General features: G+C 46.5%; 1 protein-coding gene across 1 annotated transcript; it reads right to left on the reverse strand.

Annotated features, from left to right (window-relative positions):
- Nucleotides 1-4,794: 4,794 nt before the first annotated feature.
- LOC128379952 (cilia- and flagella-associated protein 53-like) lies at nt 4,795-21,223 on the reverse strand. Its single transcript, XM_053339590.1, has 9 exons — nt 21,182-21,223; nt 20,493-20,576; nt 11,427-11,644; nt 9,967-10,140; nt 8,868-9,171; nt 8,404-8,622; nt 6,712-6,928; nt 6,483-6,585; nt 4,795-5,119 (listed from the first exon to the last, which is right to left on the reverse strand). The coding sequence occupies exons 1-9, from the start codon at nt 21,221-21,223 to the stop codon at nt 4,795-4,797; spliced, it is 1,686 nt and encodes a 561-aa protein (XP_053195565.1).
- Nucleotides 21,224-21,263: the final 40 nt, after the last annotated feature.

Here is a 21,263-nt window from a genome sequence, read left to right on the forward strand (position 1 = left end):
AAAACAAAGAGCTTCTTAAAGAGGCGTTCCCTGACTCACTGCCACCAGCTGCTCTCCGTCAGCATTACACCGACACGCTGAGATCAACCTCAGCTCAGAGACTCACACTCATCAATAACCAATAATACATCAGTCCTTCCTCTCTCCTTCTTCTCTTTCCTCCCTCCCTCCTACCTTCCTTCCTTCCTCCCTTATTTCCTTTCCTCCCTCCCTTCCTTCTTTCCTTCCTCCATCTCCCTTCCTTCCTTCCTTCTTTCCTTTACTCCCTTCCTTCTTTCTTTCCTTACTTACTTCTTTCCTCCGTCCTTCCTCCCTTATTTCCTTTCCTCCCTCCCTTCCTTCTTTCCTTCCTCCATCCCCCTTCCTTCCTTCCTTCTTTCCTTTACTCCCTTCCTTCTTTCTTTCCTTTACTCCCTTCCTTCCTTCCATCTGTCCTTCCTCTCTCCTTCTCTCTTTCCTCCCTCCCTCCTACCTTCCTTCCTTACTTACTTCTTTCCTCCGTCCTTCCTCCCTTATTTCCTTTCCTCCCTCCCTTCCTTCTTTCCTTCCTCCATCCCGCTTCCTTCCTTCCTTCTTTCCTTCCTCTCTCCTTCTCTCTTTCTTTCCTTCTTCTCTTTCCTCCCTCCCTCCTACCTTCTTTCCTTACTTACTTCTTTCCTCCGTCCTTCCTCCCTTATTTCCTTTCCTCCCTCCCTTTCTTCTTTCCTTTACTCCCTTCCTTCCATCTGTCCTTCCTTCTTTCCTTTACTCCCTTCCTTCCTTCTTTCCTTTACTCCCTTCCTTCCATCTGTCCTTCCTCTCTCCTTCTCTCTTTCTTTCCTCCCTTCCTTCTTTCCTCCCTCCCTCCTACCTTCCTTCCTTACTTACTTCTTTCCTCCGTCCTTCCTCCTTTATTTCCTTTCCTCCCTCCCTTCCTTCTTTCCTTCCTCCATCCCCCTTCCTTCCTTCCTTCTTTCCTTTACTCCCTTCCTTCTTTCTTTCCTTTACTCCCTTCCTTCCTTCCATCTGTCCTTCCTCTCTCCTTCTCTCTTTCTTTCCTTCTTCTCTTTCCTCCCTCCCTCCTACCTTCCTTCCTTCCTTACTTCCTCCGTCCTTCCTCCCTTATTTCCTTTCCTCCCTCCCTTCCTTCTTTCCTTCCTCCATCCCCCTTCCTTCCTCCCTTATTTCCTTTCCTCCCTCCCTTCCTTCTTTCCTTCCTCCATCCCCCTTTCTTCTTTCCTTTACTCCCTTCCTTCTTTCTTTCCTTTACTCCCTTCCTTCCTTCCATCTGTCCTTTCCTCCCTTCCTTCTTTCCTCCCTCCCTCCTACCTTCTTTCCTTACTTACTTCTTTCCTCCGTCCTTCCTCCTTTATTTCCTTTCCTCCTTCCCTTCCTTCTTTCCTTCCTCCATCCCCCTTCCTTACTTCTTTCCTTTACTCCCTTCTTTCTTTCCTTTACTCCCTTCCTTCCATCTGTCCTTCCTCTCTCCTTGTCTCTTTCTTTCCTTCTTCTCTTTCCTCCCTCCCTCCTACCTTCCTTCCTTACTTACTTCTTTCCTCCGTCCTTCCTCCTTTATTTCCTTTCCTCCCTCCCTTCCTTCTTTCCTTCCTCCATCCCCCTTCCTTCTTTCCTTCCTCCATCCCCCTTCCTTCCTTCCTTTACTCCCTTCCTTCCATCAGTCCTTCCTCTCTCCTTCTCTCTTTCTTTCCTTCTTCTTTCCTCCCTCCCTCCTACCTTCCTTCCTTCCTTACTTCCTCTGTCCTTCCTCCCTTATTTCCTTTCCTCCCTCCCTTCCTTCTTTCCTTCCTCCATCCCCCTTCCTTCCTTCCATCTGTCCTTTACTCCCTTCCTTCTTTCTTTCCTTTACTCCCTTCCTTCCTTCCATCAGTCCTTCCTCTCTCCTTCTCTCTTTCTTTCCTTCTTCTCTTTCCTCCCTCCCTCCTACCTTCTTTCCTTACTTACTTCCTCTGTCCTTCCTCCCTTATTTCCTTTCCTCCCTCCCTTCCTTCTTTCCTTCCTCCATCCCCCTTCCTTCCTTCCTTCGTTCCTTTACTCCCTTCCTTCTTTCTTTCCTTTACTCCCTTCCTTCCTTCCATCTGTCCTTCCTCTCTCCTTCTCTCTTTCTTTCCTCCCTTCCTTCTTTCCTCCCTCCCTCCTACCTTCTTTCCTTACTTACTTCTTTCCTCCGTCCTTCCCCCTTTCTTCCTTCTGTCGGATCCTTCCTTCCTTCTTTCCTTTACTCCCTTCCTTCCCTCCTTCCTCCCTCCCTCCCTCCCTTCCTTCCTTGACTCGAACACAACAACAGGGTTAAAAGCAGCATCCGGTTTGTTAAAATGTACATTTAGTATTTTTGTTGGTTTTATAGAAGGAAGGAAGGAAGGAAGGAAGGGAGGGAGGGAGGGAGGGAGGAATAAAGGAAGGTAGGAAAGAAGGAAGGACAGAAGGGAGGGAGGGAGGGAGGGAGGGAGGAAGGAATAAAGGAAGGAAGGACAGACAGAAGGAAGGAATAAAGGTAGGAAGGAAAGGAGGAAGGAAGGAATAAAGGTAGGAAGGAAAGGAGGAAGGAAGGAAGGACAGAAGGAAGGGAGGGAAGAAGGAAGTGAGGGAGGGAGGGAGGGAGGAAGGAAGGAATAAAGGAAGGAAGGGAGGAAGGAAGGGAGGGAGGAAGGAAGGAAGGGAGGGACTGAATTCAGACTGAACTCCGCAGCAAGACATCATGGAGGTTACGCCCAGTTCAATATAATCAATATATTAAAAAAAAATCAATAAGAGAGTCAAGGAAGGAAGGGAGGAAGAAGGAAGGAAAGGAGGGAGGAAGGGAGGGAGGAAAGGAAAGGAGGAAGGGAGGACCGAGGAAAGAAGGAAGGTAGGAGCGAGCGAGGGAGAGAGAAAAGAAAAGAGGAAGGGAGGAAGGAAAGAAAGAAGGACAGAGGAAAGAAGGTAGGGGAGAGTAAAGGAAGAAGGGAGTAAAGGAAGGAAAGAAGGAAGGAAGGACAGAAGGAAGGACGGAAGGCAGGAAGGAGGGAAGGAAGGACATAAGGAAGGAAGGAAAGAAAGGAGGGAGGAAGGAAGGTAGGAGCGAGCAAGGGAGGGAGAAAGGAAAAAAGGAAGGGAAGAAGGAAAGAAAGAAAGACAGAGGAAAGAAGGTAGGAGGGAGGAAAGAAAGAAGGGAGGAAAGAAAGGAAGGAAGAAAGGAAGGAAGGAGGGAAGAAAGGAAGGAAGGAAGGAAGGAAGGAAGGAAGGAAGGAAGGAAGGGAGGACGACACAAAGGTTATAGATAAATTCAGACTGAACTCCGCAGCAAGACATCATGGAGGTTACGCCCAGTTCAATATAATCAATATATTAAAAAAAGATCAATAAGAGAGTCAAGGAAGGAAGGGAGGAAGAAGGAAGGAAAGGAGGGAGGAAGGGAGGACCGAGGAAAGAAGGAAGGTAGGAGCAAGCGACGGAGGGAGAAAGGAAAAGAGGAAGGGAGGAAGGAAAGAAAGAAGGACAGAGGAAAGAAGGTAGGGGGGAGGAAAGAAAGAAGGGAGGAAAGGAAGGAAGGAATAAAGGAAGGGAGGGAGGAAGGAAGGAATAAAGGAAGGAAGGAAGGACAGAAGCAAGGAAGGAGGGAAGGAAGGAAGGAAGGAAGGAAGGAAGGAAGGGAGGGACTGAATTCAGACTGAACTCCGCAGCAAGACATCATGGAGGTTACGCCCAGTTCAATATAATCAATATATTAAAAAAAGATCAATAAGAGAGATTTGAAATGACATTTGACCCATTTTATACCAAAAGACTGAATGCTCCTGAACATGTCAAATGGTGTAACCACAAAATGTCAAATGGTGTAACCACAAAAGAATGATAGATATTAAATATGTGATCAGCTAGAGTGTGTTTAAGTGGACTTATACTAATAATGACTTCATTTAAAACATGTTTAACTCACTGAGCCATAAATAAAATAAACTACAAGGTTTCAGGTTTAATGTCTGAGTGTATTTCACCTTCCTGTCGTCCTCCCGGGTCTGTTTTGACTGTTCCTTCCTTCCTTCCTCTCTCCTTCTCCCTTTCTTTCCTACTTCTCCCTTTCTTCCTTCCTTCTGTGCTTCCTCTCCTTCTCTTTCTTTCCTTCTTCTCCCTTTCTTCCTTCCTTCTGTGCTTCCTCTCCTTCTCTTTCTTTCCTTCTTCTCCCTTTCTTCCTTCCTTCCGTCCTTCCTCCCCTTCTTCCTTCTGTCGTTCCTTCCTTTCTCTCTCCTTCCTCCCTTCCTTCCATCCATCTGTGCTTCCTCTCTCCTTCTCTTTTTACTTTTTCTCCCTTTCTTCTCTCCTTCTTCCCCCCCCTCGTACCTTCTTTCCTTCCTTACTTCTTTCCTCCGTTGTTCCTTCCTTCCTTCCATCCGTGCTTAATCTCTCCTTCTCTCTTTCCTTCTTCTCCCTTCCTTCCTCCCTCTTACCTTCTTTCCTCCCTCCCTCCTACCTTCCTTCCTTACTTACTTCTTTCCTCCGTCATTCCTTCCTTCCTTCTTTCCTTCCGTCCTCCCTCCCTCCTTTCTTCTTTCCTTCCGTCCTCCCTCCCTCCTACCTTCTTTCCTCCCTCCCTCTGTCCTACCTTCCTTCCTTACTTACTTCTTTCCTCCATCCTACCTTCCTCCCTTTCTTCCTTCTGTCGTTCCTTCCTTTCTCTCTCCTTCCTTCCTTCCTTCCTCCCTCCCTGCCTTCTTTCCTTTCCTCCTTTCCTCCCTTCCTTCCTTGACTGGAACACAACAGGAGGGTTAAAGGTAGATGTGATGAGTAATGAGGACAGACGTGTGATCTCTCTGTCAGTCACTTTATTTCATCTTCACACACATAAAGCCTCTCTGTGGAGCTGGCAGCTGATTGGCCGGCTCTACGTGAGGCTGCGGCGGTCCTCTGTGGAGCTGGCATCTGATTGGCCGGCTCTATGTGAGGCGGGCCCTGAAGGGGTGGGGGGCGGCGGGCGGGGGGTCCGGACAGGATCCGCTCCGTCCTCTGCTGGTACAGCTGCTGCTGGATCAGACCCTGACGCTGCTCCTGCTGCTCCTCGGCTCGCTGCTGCTGCTTCACCTGCTGATGGTGCTTCATCTGAGCCTGAAGATCGGCCCGGTACACGGAGCAGGCCTGCTGCTGACTGCACACACACACACACACACACACACACACACACACACACACACACACACAGGACACTATAGTTCAAATCGTTACAGTCGATGTTACAGACGTCACAACTCTCCCTTGCGCTTGCAAATAAGATCCAAGCTCTGGAATCTCTGGAGTGAAGAGAGCGTGTGTGTGTGTGTGTGTGTGTGTGTGTGTGTGTGTGTGTGTATGTGTGTGTGTGTGTGTGTGTGTGTGTGTGTGTGGGAGATGTGGGTGGGACAGCGGCCCGCAGCGCTGAGGGAGATGCGGGTTGGACAGCGGCCCGCAGCGCTGCGGGAGATGCGGGTTGGACAGCGGCCCGCAGCGCTGTGGGAGATGCGTGTGGGACAGCGGCCCGCAGCGCTGTGGGAGATGCGTGTGGGAGATGTGTGTGGGACAGCGGCCCGCAGCGCTGTGGAAGATGCGTGTGGGAGATGTGTGTGGGACAGCGGCCCGCAGCGCTGTGAGAGATGTGGGTGGGACAGTGGCCCGCAGCGCTGTGGGAGATGAGGGTTGGACAGCGGCCCGCAGCGTTGTGGGAGATGTGTGTGGGAGATGTGTGTGGGACAGCAGCCCGCAGCGCTGTGGGAGATGCGTGTGGGAGATGCGTGTGGGACAGCAGCCCGCAGCGCTGTGGCAGATGCGTGTGGGACAGCGGCCCGCAGCGCTGCGGGAGATGTGAGTGGGACAGCGGCCCGCAGCGCTGTGGGAGATGTGGGTGGGACAGCGGCCCGCAGCGCTGTGGGAGATGCGTGTGGGAGATGCGTGTGGGACAGCGGCCCGCAGCGCTGTGGGAGATGTGTGTAGGACAGCGGCCCGCAGCGCTGTGGGAGATGAGGGTTGGACAGCGGCCCGCAGCGTTGTGGGAGATGTGTGTGGGAGATGTGTGTGGGACAGCAGCCCGCAGCGCTGTGGGAGATGCGTGTGGGAGATGCGTGTGGGACAGCAGCCCGCAGCGCTGTGGCAGATGCGTGTGGGACAGCGGCCCGCAGCGCTGTGGGAGATGTGGGTGGGACAGCGGCCCGCAGCGCTGTGGGAGATGCGTGTGGGAGATGTGTGTGGGACAGCGGCCCGCAGCGCTGTGGGAGATGTGTGTAGGACAGCGGCCCGCAGCGCTGTGGGAGATGTGGGTGGGAGAGCGGCCCGCAGCGCTGTGGGAGATGTGGGTGGGAGAGGGCGCTGTCAATCAAACTAAAGAAGACAGGCCACACATAGAGCAGGTGCCTTCATGGCTAACAGCTGATTTCATGGCTAACAGCTGATTTCATGGCTAACGGCTGATTTCATGGCTAACAGCTGATTTCATGGCTAACAGCTGATGCTAAGGTTGCCGACCCCTGCTCTAGACTCACCGTCTCTTCTCCTCTTCGTCCATCAGCTTCGTCTCCTCCATGAGCCGGATCAGCTCGTCTCTGTCTTTAGAGAGTTCTGCTTGTTTCTGCTCGTTCAGATCCACTAACACACACACACACACACACACACATACACACACACACACACACACATACACAAACACACACACACATTAATGACATCACTGTTAATGGGTGAATTGATGATGTAATAAGTCACATGACTCACGCTTGTGTTGGATCTGCAGGTGTCGAGCTTCCATCACTTCACTCATCAGACGGTTTCTGGCGTCTCGCTGCCGTCGGCTCTGCTCTTCTCTCTTCCTCCACGTCTCCTTCAGCTTCTCCTCCATCAGCTGCTCCATCTGCTCCTCCACCCTCCTCTCCTGCTGCAGCTGCTCCGACAGGTACTGCCGATACCTCTGCTGCTCCGCCTGCAGCTCCACCTGCACAACCATCCAGGTACAGTACTACAGTAAAGTACTAGTACCTCTAACTGTACTACAGTATAGTACTAGTACCTCTAACTGTACTACAGTAGAGTACTAGTACCTCTAACTGTACTACAGTAGAGTATAAGTACCTCTAACTGTACTACAGTAGAGTACTAGTACCTCTAACTGTACTACAGTAAAGTACTAGTACCTCTAACTGTACTACAGTATAGTACTAGTACCTCTAACTGTACTACAGTAGAGTACTAGTACCTCTAACTGTACTACAGTAGAGTATAAGTACCTCTAACTGTACTACAGTAGAGTACTAGTACCTCTAACTGTACTACAGTAAAGTACTAGTACCTCTAACTGTACTACAGTATAGTACTAGTACCTCTAACTGTACTACAGTAGAGTACTAGTACCTCAAACAGTACTACAGTAAAGTACTAGTACCTCTAACTGTACTACAGTAGAGTACTAGTACCTCTAACTGTACTACAGTAAAGTACTAGTACCTCTAACTGTACTACAGTAGAGTACTAGTACCTCAAACAGTACTACAGTAGAGTACTAGTACCTCTAACAGTACTACAGTAGAGTACTAGTACCTCAAACAGTACTACAGTAAAGTACTAGTACCTCTAACTGTACTACAGTAGAGTACTAGTACCTCTAACTGTACTACAGTAAAGTACTAGTACCTCTAACAGTACTACAGTATAGTACTAGTACCTCTAACTGTACTACAGTAGAGTACTAGTACCTCTAACTGTACTACAGTAAAGTACTAGTACCTCTAACAGTACTACAGTAGAGTACTAGTACCTCTAACTGTACTACAGTAAAATACTAGTACCTCTAACAGTACTACAGTAGAGTACTAGTACCTCTAACTGTACTACAGTAAAGTACTAGTACCTCTAACAGTACTACAGTAGAGTACTAGTACCTCTAACTGTACTACAGTAGAGTACTAGTACCTCTAACTGTACTACAGTAGAGTATAAGTACCTCTAACTGTACTACAGTAGAGTACTAGTACCTCAAACAGTACTACAGTAGAGTACTAGTACCTCTAACTGTACTACAGTAAAGTACTAGTACCTCTAACTATAGTACAGTAGAGTACTAGTACCTCTAACAGTACTACAGTAAAGTACTAGTACCTCTAACACTACTACAGTAAAGTACTAGTACCTCTAACTGTACTACAGTACAGTACTAGTACCTCTAACAGTACTACAGTAAAGTACTAGTACCTCTAACAGTACTACAGTACAGTACTAGTACCTCTAACTGTACTACAGTAGAGTACTAGTACCTCTAACTGTACTACAGTACAGTACTAGTACCTCTAACTGTACTACAGTGAAGTACTAGTACCTCTAACTGTACTACAGTGAAGTACTAGTACCTCTAACAGTACTACAGTGAAGTACTAGTACCTCTGGCTCCATCTAGTGGTGACAGCTGGTTGTTACCTTCCTCTGAGCAGCTTCCTGTCTCTCATCGCTCTCCTCTTGGAGCAGCTGCTGCAGGATGCTGATGTCCAGCTGCAGCTCCTCCTGCTGCTCTCTGCACACTCGCTTCATCTTCAGCCGCAGACCCTGATCCAGCTGCTGCCGTCTGCTCTGCTGCGCCCTGCGCTGCTGCTGCTGCTCCCGCTGCTGCTGCAGCTCATCCAGCTGCTGCTGCTGCAGCTGCAGAGAGAGAGAGAGAGAGAGACAGAGAGAGAGAGAGAGAGAGAGAGGGAGACAGAGAGAGAGAGAGAGAGAGAGAGAGAGAGAGAGAGACACAGAGAGAGAGAGAGAGAGAGAGAGAGAGAGAGAGAGAGAGAGAGACAGAGAGAGAGAGAGAGAGAACGAGAGAGAGAGAGAGAGAGAGATCACAAGGAGTGATATATGAAGGAGTGATATATGAAGGAGTGATAAATGAAGGAGCAGACCAGCAGCTGCGCCTCCTCCTCTCTCAGCCGTCTGTCCTCCTGTCTCTGTCTCTCGGCCGCCCGCGTCTGAGCGTTCAGAGCCTCCAGCTGCTCCGCGTCTCTCTGCCGGCGTCTCTGTCCGTCCCGTGTCTCTCGCTCCTCCTTGGCTCTTCTGTCAGCCTCCCACAGCTCATGGAACAGCTGCTCCTCCTGCTGCTGCTGCTGCTGCTGCTCCTCTCTGCTCCTCAGCTGCTCCGCTCGCTCCTCGCACACCTGCTGCTGCTTCTGTCTGCTCTGCACGCTGCGCACCTCCTCACACTGCTCCCTGAGACACAGCAGGACATATGAGAGGACAGTCTAGAGGACAGAGTCTGAGAGGACAGAGTCTAAGAGGACACTCTGAGAGGACAGTCTGAGAGGACAGAGTCTGAGAGGACAGGACAGAGTCTGAGAGGACAGCCTGAGAGGACAGAGTCTGAGAGGACAGGACAGAGTCTGAGAGGACAGCCTGAGAGGACAGGGTCTAAGAGGACAGAGTCTGAGAGGACAGGGTCTATGAGGACAGTCTGAGAGGACAGTCTGAGAGGACAGGGTCTGAGAGGACAGAGTCTGTGAGGACAGAGTCTAAGAGGACAGAGACTGAGAGGACAGAGTCTGAGAGGACAGAGTCTATGAGGACAGAGTCTGAGAGGACAGTCTGAGAGGACAGAGTCTGTGAGGACAGAGTCTAAGAGGACAGAGACTGAGAGGACAGAGTCTGAGAGGACAGAGTCTATGAGGACAGAGTCTGAGAGGACAGTCTGAGAGGACAGAGTCTGTGAGGACAGAGTCTGAGAGGACAGAGCCTAAGAGGACAGAGACTGAGAGGACAGAGTCTGAGAGGACAGAGTCTATGAGGACAGAGTCTGAGAGGACAGAGTCTGTGAGGACAGAGTCTGAGAGGACAGAGTCTAAGAGGACAGAGTCTGAGAGGACAGAGTCTAAGAGGACAGAGACTGAGAGGACAGAGTCTGAGAGGACAGAGTCTATGAGGACAGAGTCTGAGAGGACAGTCTGAGAGGACAGAGTCTGAGAGGACAGAGTCTATGAGGACAGAGTCTGAGAGGACAGAGTCGTCTACCTGAACAGCTGATCCAGCCTCTCTGACACCAGCTGCTGTCTTTCAGTCTCTCGTCTGTCTCTCAGACTTCTGGCTCGTTGTCTCATCTTGGCTTGTCTCTCCACCGCTGTCTCCTTCTTCTCCTCCATCTCCTGCAGCAGCTGCTGCCCCTCTGTCTCCAGGACACCACGAAGCCTGAGGACAGGGGGGGCATCACAGGGGGGACATTACAGGGGGGACATCACAGGAGGGACATCACAGGGGGGACATCACAGGGGGGGACATCACAGGGGGGGACACCACAGGTGACGTCAGAGGGGGGACATCACGGGGGGGGGGGGGGACATCACAGGGGACATCACAAGGGAGGACATCACAGGTGACATCACAGGTGTCTGTCCCCTGCATCTGTCCCCCTGTGTTAACCTGTCTAAGTGTGTCCTGGACTGTTTGTTAAATAGTTGAGTATTAAAGGATGAGGGACTGTCCACCCTCACCTGTCCCTCCTGTCCACACTCACCTGTCCCTCCTGTCCACAAACACCTGTCCCTCCTGTCCACCCTCACCTGTCCCTCCTGTCCTCCCTCACCTGTCCCTCCTGTCCCTCCTGTCCACACTCACCTGTCCCTCCTGTCCACACTCACCTGTCCCTCCTGTCCTCCCTCACCTGTCCCTCCTGTCCACACTCACCTGTCCCTCCGGTCCTCCCTCACCTGTCCCTCCTGTCCACCCTCACCTGTCCCTCCGGTCCACCCTCACCTGTCCCTCCTGTCCACCCTCACCTGTCCCTCCCTCCTGTCCACCCTCACCTGTCCCTCCCTCACCTGTCCATCCTGTCCCTCCTGTCCTCACTCACCTGTCCCTCCTGTCCTCCCTCACCTGTCCCTCCTGTCCTCACTCACCTGTCCCTCCGGTCCTCCCTCACCTGTCCCTCCTGTCCACACACACCTGTCCCTCCTGTCCACACACACCTGTCCCTCCTGTCCCTCCTGTCCTCCCTCTCCTGTCCCTCCTGTCCTCCCTCACCTGTCCCTCCTGTCCTCCCTCACCTGTCCCTCCTGTCCACACTCACCTGTCCCTCCGGTCCTCCCTCACCTGTCCCTCCTGTCCACACACACCTGTCCCTCCTGTCCCTCCTGTCCTCCCTCACCTGTCCCTCCTGTCCTCCCTCACCTGTCCCTCCTGTCCTCCCTCACCTGTCCCTCCTGTCCTCACTCACCTGTCCCTCCTGTCCACAAACACCTGTCCCTCCTGTCCTCCCTCACCTGTCCCTCCTGTCCACACTCACCTGTCCCTCCTGTCCACAAACACCTGTCCCTCCTGTCCTCCCTCACCTGTCCCTCCTGTCCTCCCTCACCTGTCCCTCCTGTCCTCCCTCACCTGTCCCTCCTATCCCTCCTGTCCACACTCACCTGTCCCTCCTGTCCTCCCTCACCTGTCCCTCCTGTCCACACTCACCTGTCCCTCCTGTCCACACTCACCTGTCCCTCCGGTCCTCCAGGCTGAGCTCATGCTGGCTGACGGCGGCTCTGATGTGTCTGTCCACGGTCCCTCTCAGGAAGAGACGCTCTGAACTCTGCAGCCACGAGTTCTTGATGTCACAGGTCTGCTGGTTCCTGCAGAACTGGACCACTTTGTCCCGCTCCGAGTCCTGTCTCTGTCTGTCCAGGATGTGATGATCCGACTGCAGCTTTGCTCTCTGTTCACATTTATACTTTACTACAGTACTGTTAGAGGTACTAGTACTTTACTGTAGTACAGTTAGAGGTACTAGTACTTTACTGTAGTACAGTTAGAGGTACTAGTACTTTACTGTAGTACTGTTAGAGGTACTAGTTCTTTACTGTAGTACATTTAGAGGTACTAGTACTTTACTGTAGTACAGTTTGAGGTACTAGTACTTTACTGCAGTACAGTTTGAGGTACTTGTACTTTACTGTAGTAGAGTTTGAGGTACTTGTACTTTACTGTAGTACAGTTAGAGGTACTAGTACTTTACTGTAGTACAGTTAGAGGTACTTGTACTTTACTGTAGTACAGTTAGAGGTACTAGTACTCTATAATATAAGAAGCTTTTAAAATACAACACATTGTTAAAGATGAAACCAGACAGCAGTGTGTAGTCGGCTCACATTTCAGATGTCTATGAGTTGTTAACAGCTCTAAACTTCTCACATGCTTTCATTTCTAGCTAACTGTATATAAAGTAGTATAAACTAGCTAACTGTATATAAAGTAGTATAAACTAGCTAACTGTATATAAAGTAGTATAAACTAGCTAACTGTATATAAAGTAGTGTAAACTAGCTAACCGTATATAAAGTAGTATAAACTAGCTAACTGTATATAAAGTAGTATAAACTAGCTAACTGTATATAAAGTAGTATAAACTAGCTAACTGTATATAAAGTAGTATAAACTAGCTAACTGTATATAAAGTAGTAAACTAGCTAACTGTATATAAAGTAGTATAAACTAGCTAACTGTATATAAAGTAGTATAAACTAGCTAACTGTATATAAAGTAATGTAAACTAGCTAACTGTATATAAAGTAATATAAACTAGCTAACTGTATATAAAGTAGTATAAACTAGCTAACTGTATATAAAGTAATGTAAACTAGCTAACTGTATATAAAGTAATATAAACTAGCTAACTGTATATAAAGTAGTATAAACTAGCTAACTGTATATAAAGTAGTGTAAACTAGCTAACTGTATATAAAGTAGTATAAACTAGATAACTGTATATAAAGTAGTGTAAACTAGCGCCACCTCCAGCAGCAAATATTTAAAGCTGTAGTGAGTAAATGTACTTATTAAAAGTCTTATTAGTAACTTAAAGGTGATGAAGATGAAGATGAAGATGATGTAATGTAACCTCACCGTGGTTCCTCTCTGTCTCAGTAGCATCTTCACTTTTATTTTATCATTAAAAACTGAAAATCATCATAGCCTGTAAACAGCGCGGAGACCCGGTTACCATGGAGACGGTAAACACCGGAACGTTACCGCGGAAACAGCGTCACTTCCGGCGGTTTGGATTCTGTTTTTTTTAACTTTATTCATAAACCAGAGCAGGACATTAACAGTATAGAGACTGACTCGGGATCAGGGAACGTTTCTACTACAAAGCAAAGATCAGTCTGTTTACTTCCTGTTCAATAACCCGCAGAACCCCCCCCCCCCCCACACACACACACACACTTTCAGATTAATGTATTATTATGTTTTAACCAGGCAGGGAGCTCCGGTCCAACGGGGAAGTGACTTAGAGCTGCATTCTATCAAAAGGCCACCAGGGGGCGACCGTCTCTATACAAGTCAATGGAGAATTCACCAACTTCTCACTTGATTTCTAACCTCAGTAAACGTTTTCAAAATGTGTTTATGGTCTCAATCGCTAGTTTAAAGCCTTTCTAACTGCACTGGGTTAGGGTTAACTCACTGTTATTCCATCTATTCCGGCTGCTGCATGATATAAAGTAATACAAAAACACTGAAATCTGCCTTTATTGCACTAATGCAGTGCAACATCTGTTTTTGTGGGTTTTTTACTATTGGTTTGATGTGTTTGAATACTCATCTATCTATAAATGACGTCTGTCTGTTATTTGCATATCTCTCTAATTAACTGTTCTGACTCATTTCACACTTAGCAGGTTTCTTAGTAATGTAAATAATAAAACTTGACAGTCAGTAAATCAAAGTGACGGCACATTGTGACTCTACAGCCATAAACACTGGCTCTGTTATCTTCTAACTAACTATTGACACGCCCACAAATTCATCCACATTCAATCCTTTCACTCAATTTATTGCTGTTTAACAGATGCTTATACATGTGCTAGTGCAAAGTAAAGATGCTAATACATGTGCTAGTGCAAAGTAAAGATGCTAATAAAAGGTCCATAATGTGATGTTAAGCAGTCAACAGAAAGTTTCCCTCCCGACTCACCAAAACCAGAGCTGAGCACAGGTGAGCATAATTACCTGTAATCAGAGAATCAGAGTACACCGCACAGTGACACGCCCACCACCCACGCACCACACAAACACACACACACACGCACTGACTGTTACTCACTACTAAAAACTGTGAAGTCATTCTTTAGAGTGAAAAGTTGGTGAAGTTTAATGAAGCTCTACTTTATGTTTACTTCAGTCCACATCAGCTGTGGCTCCATCTAGTGGTCACTACAGAAAACATCATTATCCAGAGTGGATGTAATATTCTTCAGGATATGTTCATTATGATGCTGTGAGCTGTGTTTTCTTTGAGTCTCTGTCAGACTTGATATGGATGGACAATGGACAATCATTGTTTCATCTTTAACCCAGCAGTGTTTTGAGTATTGTTTATGTATGTTTGATGTTTTCAGACAGTTTCTACAACAGACTGGATTACTGCAGTGCACTTCTCACTGGGATCCCAGTAAGAGTCTTCAGAGACTACAGTATGTTCAGACCAGTGCTGATCATACTGCATCACACCCACCAGCTATTTATTACAGTCGCTTATATTCATCCAAAAGCACACACGCCCCCTTTACTGACCCTCTTTTATCGAATCTATTTTATCCTTCTGCTTCTTGGTTTAGCAACCTTTCCCTAAAAAACAAGAACTCCCTAAATCTAATAGTGAGATGTTCTAGTAGCTGATAGGAGAACCTCAGCAGAATCAGAATCCCTGTATAGCAGCAGTTACAGAGGACGGCTGGTTTTATCCTGCTAGATGGCTCAAACCCACATCAGCTCCTCCCATCAGCAGATACAAAACAAAACAGAGCGATATAAAACAGCTTTGTCCCATCAGCCATTAGAGAGACGAACAAAAACTTAATCCGGTTTTATTTGTTTTGGTTTGTTCTTAAATTGTTGTCCCCCCCCCACTAACCTCAACACCTCTGCTCCACAGACTCTATCACCTCCACCTCCTCTTCTTCCTCCTTCTCCTCCTCCTCCTCCTCCCCCTCCTCCTCCTCCTCTTCCTCCTTCTCCTCCTCCTCCTCCTCCTCCTCAGGACTAGACTCAGCAGCATGTTTGATCAGGCCTTCTGTTCTGCTGCTCCTGGTCTATGTAGTACCTTTTCTGACCAGCTGAGGGCGCCAGAGACTAACATTTAATTTACTTTTGAATTAACCTTGTTTGGTTGCTATGGACACATTTGTTGTTAAACTTCCACAAAAACAGTAAAACCACAATGATCTCTGAAATAACTCCACACTAAAGTCATTTCATCAGAATCAGACATTAGTTTTGAGTTTGATCTACTTTGTTTAGTTCAACACAAAAAGGAAACAACAAAATCTCAAAAGAGTCAAATTTATTAATAAAACCTGAACCTGTCATCAGAGTTCATCTCCTCTCAAACAACAACTGCTGAGGAAAGTCTTCACTAGTTTTGGCCTCAGAAATTAGCACATAATACACATTTAACCCTTATAAACTGTTCATATTCTGACTCATAATCAGTCTCTACACTAATTTACATTCATAAACTCCCCATCAGTCAATCAATCAGTCAGTCATTGATTAATGTTTGATTCATCTTAAGGGAAAAAACACATTTGCAGTGTTTTATGGTCCAAGAGAAGATTTTATAGTTTGAATAATGATTTTTGAATTAGTTTAATTAACACAACGTTTGCATTTATAAACATCAGCTGCACAAACATTTAAAAGCTGCATTTTATTTCCATGTTTTACTCTGTGGGTTATATCAGGTAAAGAAATGTTTATGGGATGTTTTCATTGATTATATATAAACAGATAAAACATAAAAAGGATTTAAGAGAAGATGTGAATAATAATAAAGGATAGAACCAAATAATACAGGAAGTGAGCACAAAGCCTGTGAGAGTCTGAGCAGCTCCTTCCTTTCTATGCAACAACTCTAACTGACAAAGTTCAAACTGGAACATACACAGTGACAGCAGAGCAGCAGCTCTAACCACAGCACATCACATACGTGCTTTTAGGAAAGGTTACACATGTCGAGTGGTTTTCATCACCCTTTCAGTTCTCAGCCTGTCTCTCTTTGATCTCTGCTCTCCTCCAACACTTTAACTCAAAGTCTGTTTCCAGCTTAAGATGAGATCTGCTAATTAAAGAAGCTTCATATCATCCTGCCTTGATTATTACAACTTATTATACTACATTATAATTATATGATATACTTTGGTATCACTCAGTCAGTTTATCTCGTCTCCAACTTCTAGATTGAGGCTAATTTGATAGTTTGGTTATTACTTCAAATTAATAATTAGGATTGATTATTCTTTAATTTCTTATTAATAATTATTTATGATAATTATTCATCATGATTAATAACCTCTCCTACATTTTATGGCTGTCCCATGGTGAGGCTAATCTATTCCTAATAGTGGCCGTCTGCCTCGACCGGTTGGGTTAAGAGAAATAAGATCGGTCTGAAAGCTGGAAGGGTTGTGAGAGTCAGATTGAAGGGTTGTGTGAGTCAGATTGAAGGGTTGTGTGAGTCAGATTGAAGGGTTGTTGGAGTCAGATTGAAGGGTTGTTTGAGTCAGATTGAAGGGTTGTGAGAGTCAGATTGAAGGGTTGTTGGAGTCAGATTGAATGGTTGTGTGAGTCAGATTGAAGGGTTGTGTGAGTCAGATTGAAGGGTTGTGTGAGTCAGATTGAAGGGTTGTGTGAGTCAGATTGAAGGGTTGTTGGAGTCAGATTGAAGGGTTGTGTGAGTCAGATTGAAGGGTTGTGTGAGTCAGATTGAAGGGTTGTGTGAGTCAGATTGAAGGGTTGTGTGAGTCAGATTGAAGGGTTGTTGGAGTCAGATTGAAGGGTTGTGTGAGTCAGATTGAAGGGTTGTGTGAGTCAGATTGAAGGGTTGTGTGAGTCAGATTGACGGGTTGTGTGAGTCAGATTGAAGGGTTGTTGGAGTCAGATTGAAGGGTTGTTGGAGTCAGATTGAAGGGTTGTTGGAGTCAGATTGAAGGGTTGTGTGAGTCAGATTGAAGGGTTGTTGGAGTCAGATTGAAGGGTTGTGTGAGTCAGATTGAAGGGTTGTGTGAGTCAGATTGAAGGGTTGTGAGAGTCAGATTGAAGGGTTGTGTGAGTCAGATTGAAGGGTTGTGTGAGTCAGATTGAAGAGTTGTGTGAGTCAGATTGAAGGGTTGTGTGAGTCAGATTGAAGGGTTGTGTGAGTCAGATTGAAGGGTTGTGTGAGTCAGATTGAAGGGTTGTGTGAGTCAGATTGAAGGGTTGTTGGAGTCAGATTGAAGGGTTGTTGGAGTCAGATTGAAGGGTTGTTGGAGTCAGATTGAAGGGTTGTGTGAGTCAGATTGAAGGGTTGTGTGAGTCAGATTGAAGGGTTGTGTGAGTCAGATTGAAGGGTTGTGTGAATCAGATTGAAGGGTTGTGTGAGTCAGATTGAAGGGTTGTGTGAGTCAGATTGAAGGGTTGTTGGAGTCAGATTGAAGGGTTGTGTGAGTCAGATTGAAGGGTTGTTGGAGTCAGATTGAAGGATTGTGACAGTGAATCTGAAGAATGAGAAAACTGAAAACTGAAGGTAAAAACCTTGTAAGCAGTGTGAGGAACACTATGTGTATATCTGATGGTGAGGATAAGGACTGACTCTATGTGGGCAGGTAGAGGAAGCCTGTGAGGATGTGAGCTCTGAGCAGTGAGGACGGATACCCGACTGTCACTAACCCCAAACCCAGTGCTGCCTCGTCCCTCTGCCCAGGGGAACGCAGAGACGGGATATTATTGGTCAGAACATATAAAACTGATAAGTGAAGAAGGCCTTCCCCCTCACTCTCTCCTCACCTGGACTCTGCCTTACAGACTTTGGGCCAATCAGAACTCAGTTAGACTGAAGTCTGCCACACATCAGATGCTCAGCTGGACTTTCTCTTCTGTCATCTGGTGTGAAGTGCTCCAGTGAATGAGTGAAGAATGAGTTACTGCTGCTATTTTCTGGTGAATAGTTTGAGTTTCAGCCGACCTAAAGGGGCTCAGGTTCATGTTAGGTGTCTGTTAGTAGCAACTGTTCTTCACTTACTAGCTGTAAATGGTCTGGATGTTATCTTTAGTATTTATTAAAGGCTGTATTAATTAATCTGCTCATGAAGTAAAGAGGAGCCACATCACATACAGAGCAGCAGCCTCTTGTATTAATGCAGTGCATGTACACTACTGGCCTTTAGAGGGCGATGTAGAGCCACTGATATTGATCCACTGTTTCAGCCTCAGATGTTTAATGCAGATTCACATTATTTATCTACAACTTCTACGTGTGTGTTGTATATTTTATCCAGATGTCTGATGTGTGTATTATGGTTATTATGTTCATTTATACAGAACCACTGAGTCATCAGACTGATGTATGAGGCTGTGGATGTGGAGGTGAAAATATAGACTAAAAACTGAGTTCTTGAATAAATCCAGCACATAGTCTTATCAGGGAAGCTGCACCTCCCTCACATGATATCCAATGTAGAAAATAGCCCAGATTACATTTAGTTAAAGCTTGAAAAAGATGTGGCCATTCTTTTTGGTGTTAGCAACGTTAATACCTTCACATTAAATGTGTCTATTAGATATATTAGACTATTCCAACATGCACTGCCCTTGACAGTTAATGAGTTTTGGCCTATATTGTTTTGTTGGAAGTAGCATGTCTGTTGTGTTGTTGTTAACACAACATTGTTATTGTTATGCTTTCCTGTGGGATTTGCTGCTATATTTTTTTTTCTTTTTTTCTTGTTATTATTATTATCATTATTATTATTGTTAGATATTGTCTGTTGGTTGTGGGTTACCCAGACTGTGGTTTACAGTTGTGTTTATTGATTATTGACATGTGCACTTTTCCTCCTGTGCCTTCTATGTCTGTGCAACTGTCCTAGTTTTTTTGTTTGTTTTGTTGTACTGTTTGCCATTCCTTTCTGTTCATAGAAATGGGGACATTTCTTACTGTAAGGGGAGAAACATGTCAGAGTTTGATGTAGCATATGTCGAGGGGTCATGCCTGGAGAGTGGGGTGCAGGGCTGACGTCATCAAGGGGCGACGTTGTTGTTGGGTTGGTTTTAATGTGTGAAGAAGTTAAATAAACGGAGTGTGTTGGTCCTCTCCAAAAGAGTATATGTTCCTGAGTTTTTGTCAACAGAAGGGTGACGTTAAAAGCCCCTACACCTCGGATGTTACATTGGTGCCAGCTGCACACACACACAGTCGTTGCCATGGTAATTAAAGTTTGTGTAAAGTGAATTCAGCCATTTTCATTTATGACACATTAAATAGGTCATAAATGTATTTCTCAAAAATGTGTAAAAAGCATTTCAACCATCCATCCATCCATCTTCTTCCTCTTATCCTGGTCGGGTCTCGGGGGCAGCAGCCTGAGCAGGAAGCCCAGACTTCCCTCTCCCCAGCGACTTCGTCCAGCTCTTCCCGGGGGATCCCGAGGCGTTCCCAGGCCAGCCGAGAGACATAGTCTCTCCAGCGTGTCCTGGGTCTTCCCCGGGGTCTCCTACCGGTGGGACGTGCCCTGAACACCTCACCAGGGAGGCGTCCGGGAGGCATCCTAATTAGATGCCCGAACCACCTCATCTGGCTCCTCTCAACGCGGAGGAGCAGCGGGTCTACTCCGAGCTCCCTCCGGATGACTGAGCTTCCCACCCTATCTCTAAGGGAGAGCCCAGCCAGCCTACGGAGGAAGCTCATTTCGGCCGCTTGTACCCGCAATCTTGTTCTTTGGGTCACGACCCAAAGCTCATGACCAGAGGTGAGGGTAGGAACGAAGATCGACTGGTAAATCGAGAGCTTTGCCTTTCGGCTCAGCTCTCTCTTCACCACGACGGATCTGTGCAGAGTCCGCATTACTGCAGACGCCACACCGATCCGCCTGTCGATCTCACGCTCCATCCTTCCCTCACTCGTGAACAAGACCCCGAGGTACTTGAACTCCTCCACTTGAGGCAGAATCTCATCCCCGACCCGGAGAGTGCACTCCACCCTTTTCCGGTTGAGGACCATGGCCTCGGATTTGGAGGCAGGGGCGCCGCTAGGGATTTTGGGCCCCATGAAAAGAATCTTTTCAGGGCCCCCTAACACAGCGGCAAAATTTTTTGATGCTATTTTACATACAATTATGCATTTTAATGGTATTTCTGACTATCATTACCAGAAGAGGGTCCTGGACCTGGCTCTGTAGAGTGTACATGACATACATCAATTATATAGTATTTCCTATAATATAACTATTTGTAATAGCATAGTCACCAACATGTAAACTTCTCTGATTGGACTGAGAGCAGTCACCCCAGTCTGCTGCACACACCACAGATGTTCTCCTCTGTTCTTACTGCACGTCTTCTATTTCAGTTTTTTTAGGGTTTATGCTTTTTAAACTATTAAAATTGTTCAAAATGACTTTTATTTCATTCATTTTAATTAATCTTTCCCATAACAGATTCACCTTTGTATTGTTTTGAAACTTTAGTAAAATTTATTATTATTATTATTATTATTATTTTTGTTATTATTTTAACACACAGCTGCTCACCTCCTTCCTCATGTGGGGGCACTGGGGCTGGTTCAGGGGCAGGGGAAGCTGGGGGCTGACAGACAGCTGCTGGTGCACTTGACTCTATTCAGAATGAGGCATCATTTTGACAGAGGGGAGATCAACTATTATTGAATAAGAACAGCTTGATAAATGTTTGACTGGATTGATTATTTAATTAATATAGCAGTAAAATATAAAAATCCAGAGTTTTCTTGAGCTAACATGGTGAGAAAAGTGAGCTAGCTTATAGACCACAGATAGGGACAAAGTTAATATTCCATAACTTTCCGCCACAACTAACAAACCCACCTTTTTTTTAAATACTGGGTGACATATTGTCGACCCTTCAACTCCTTCTCCTCTCTTAATTTCTTTTCTTTTCTTTTTTGGCTGCCTGATTTTTGAGGCACATTGCCGTCTCCTCCTCCTTGCCCGGTGCGCTACCTGCAGCTGATCCAGTCGGACTGAACCATTTTACATAAATAGAGGGGGGGGGGGGCTGCAGGCGTTGATGTTTCCAAGACAAATAAAGTTATTGTTACCAGGACATTGAAAATAAAACATATGTGATTATATGTTAGTTAATAACTTAGTGTCATTATTCTTTCTGTATTATAATTTCATCATCATTAGGGGCCTCTCTGGGCCCCCCTCAATCATGGGCCCCTAGAATCCGTCTCCTTTACCCCCCCTTTTCGGCGCCCCAGTTTGGAGGTGCTGATTCTCATCCCGGCCGCTTCACACTCGGCTGCGAACCGATCCAGCGAG

Source organism: Scomber japonicus, chromosome 19, assembly GCF_027409825.1.
Source record: "Scomber japonicus isolate fScoJap1 chromosome 19, fScoJap1.pri, whole genome shotgun sequence".
In the NCBI taxonomy this organism is placed as follows: domain Eukaryota; kingdom Metazoa; phylum Chordata; class Actinopteri; order Scombriformes; family Scombridae; genus Scomber; species Scomber japonicus.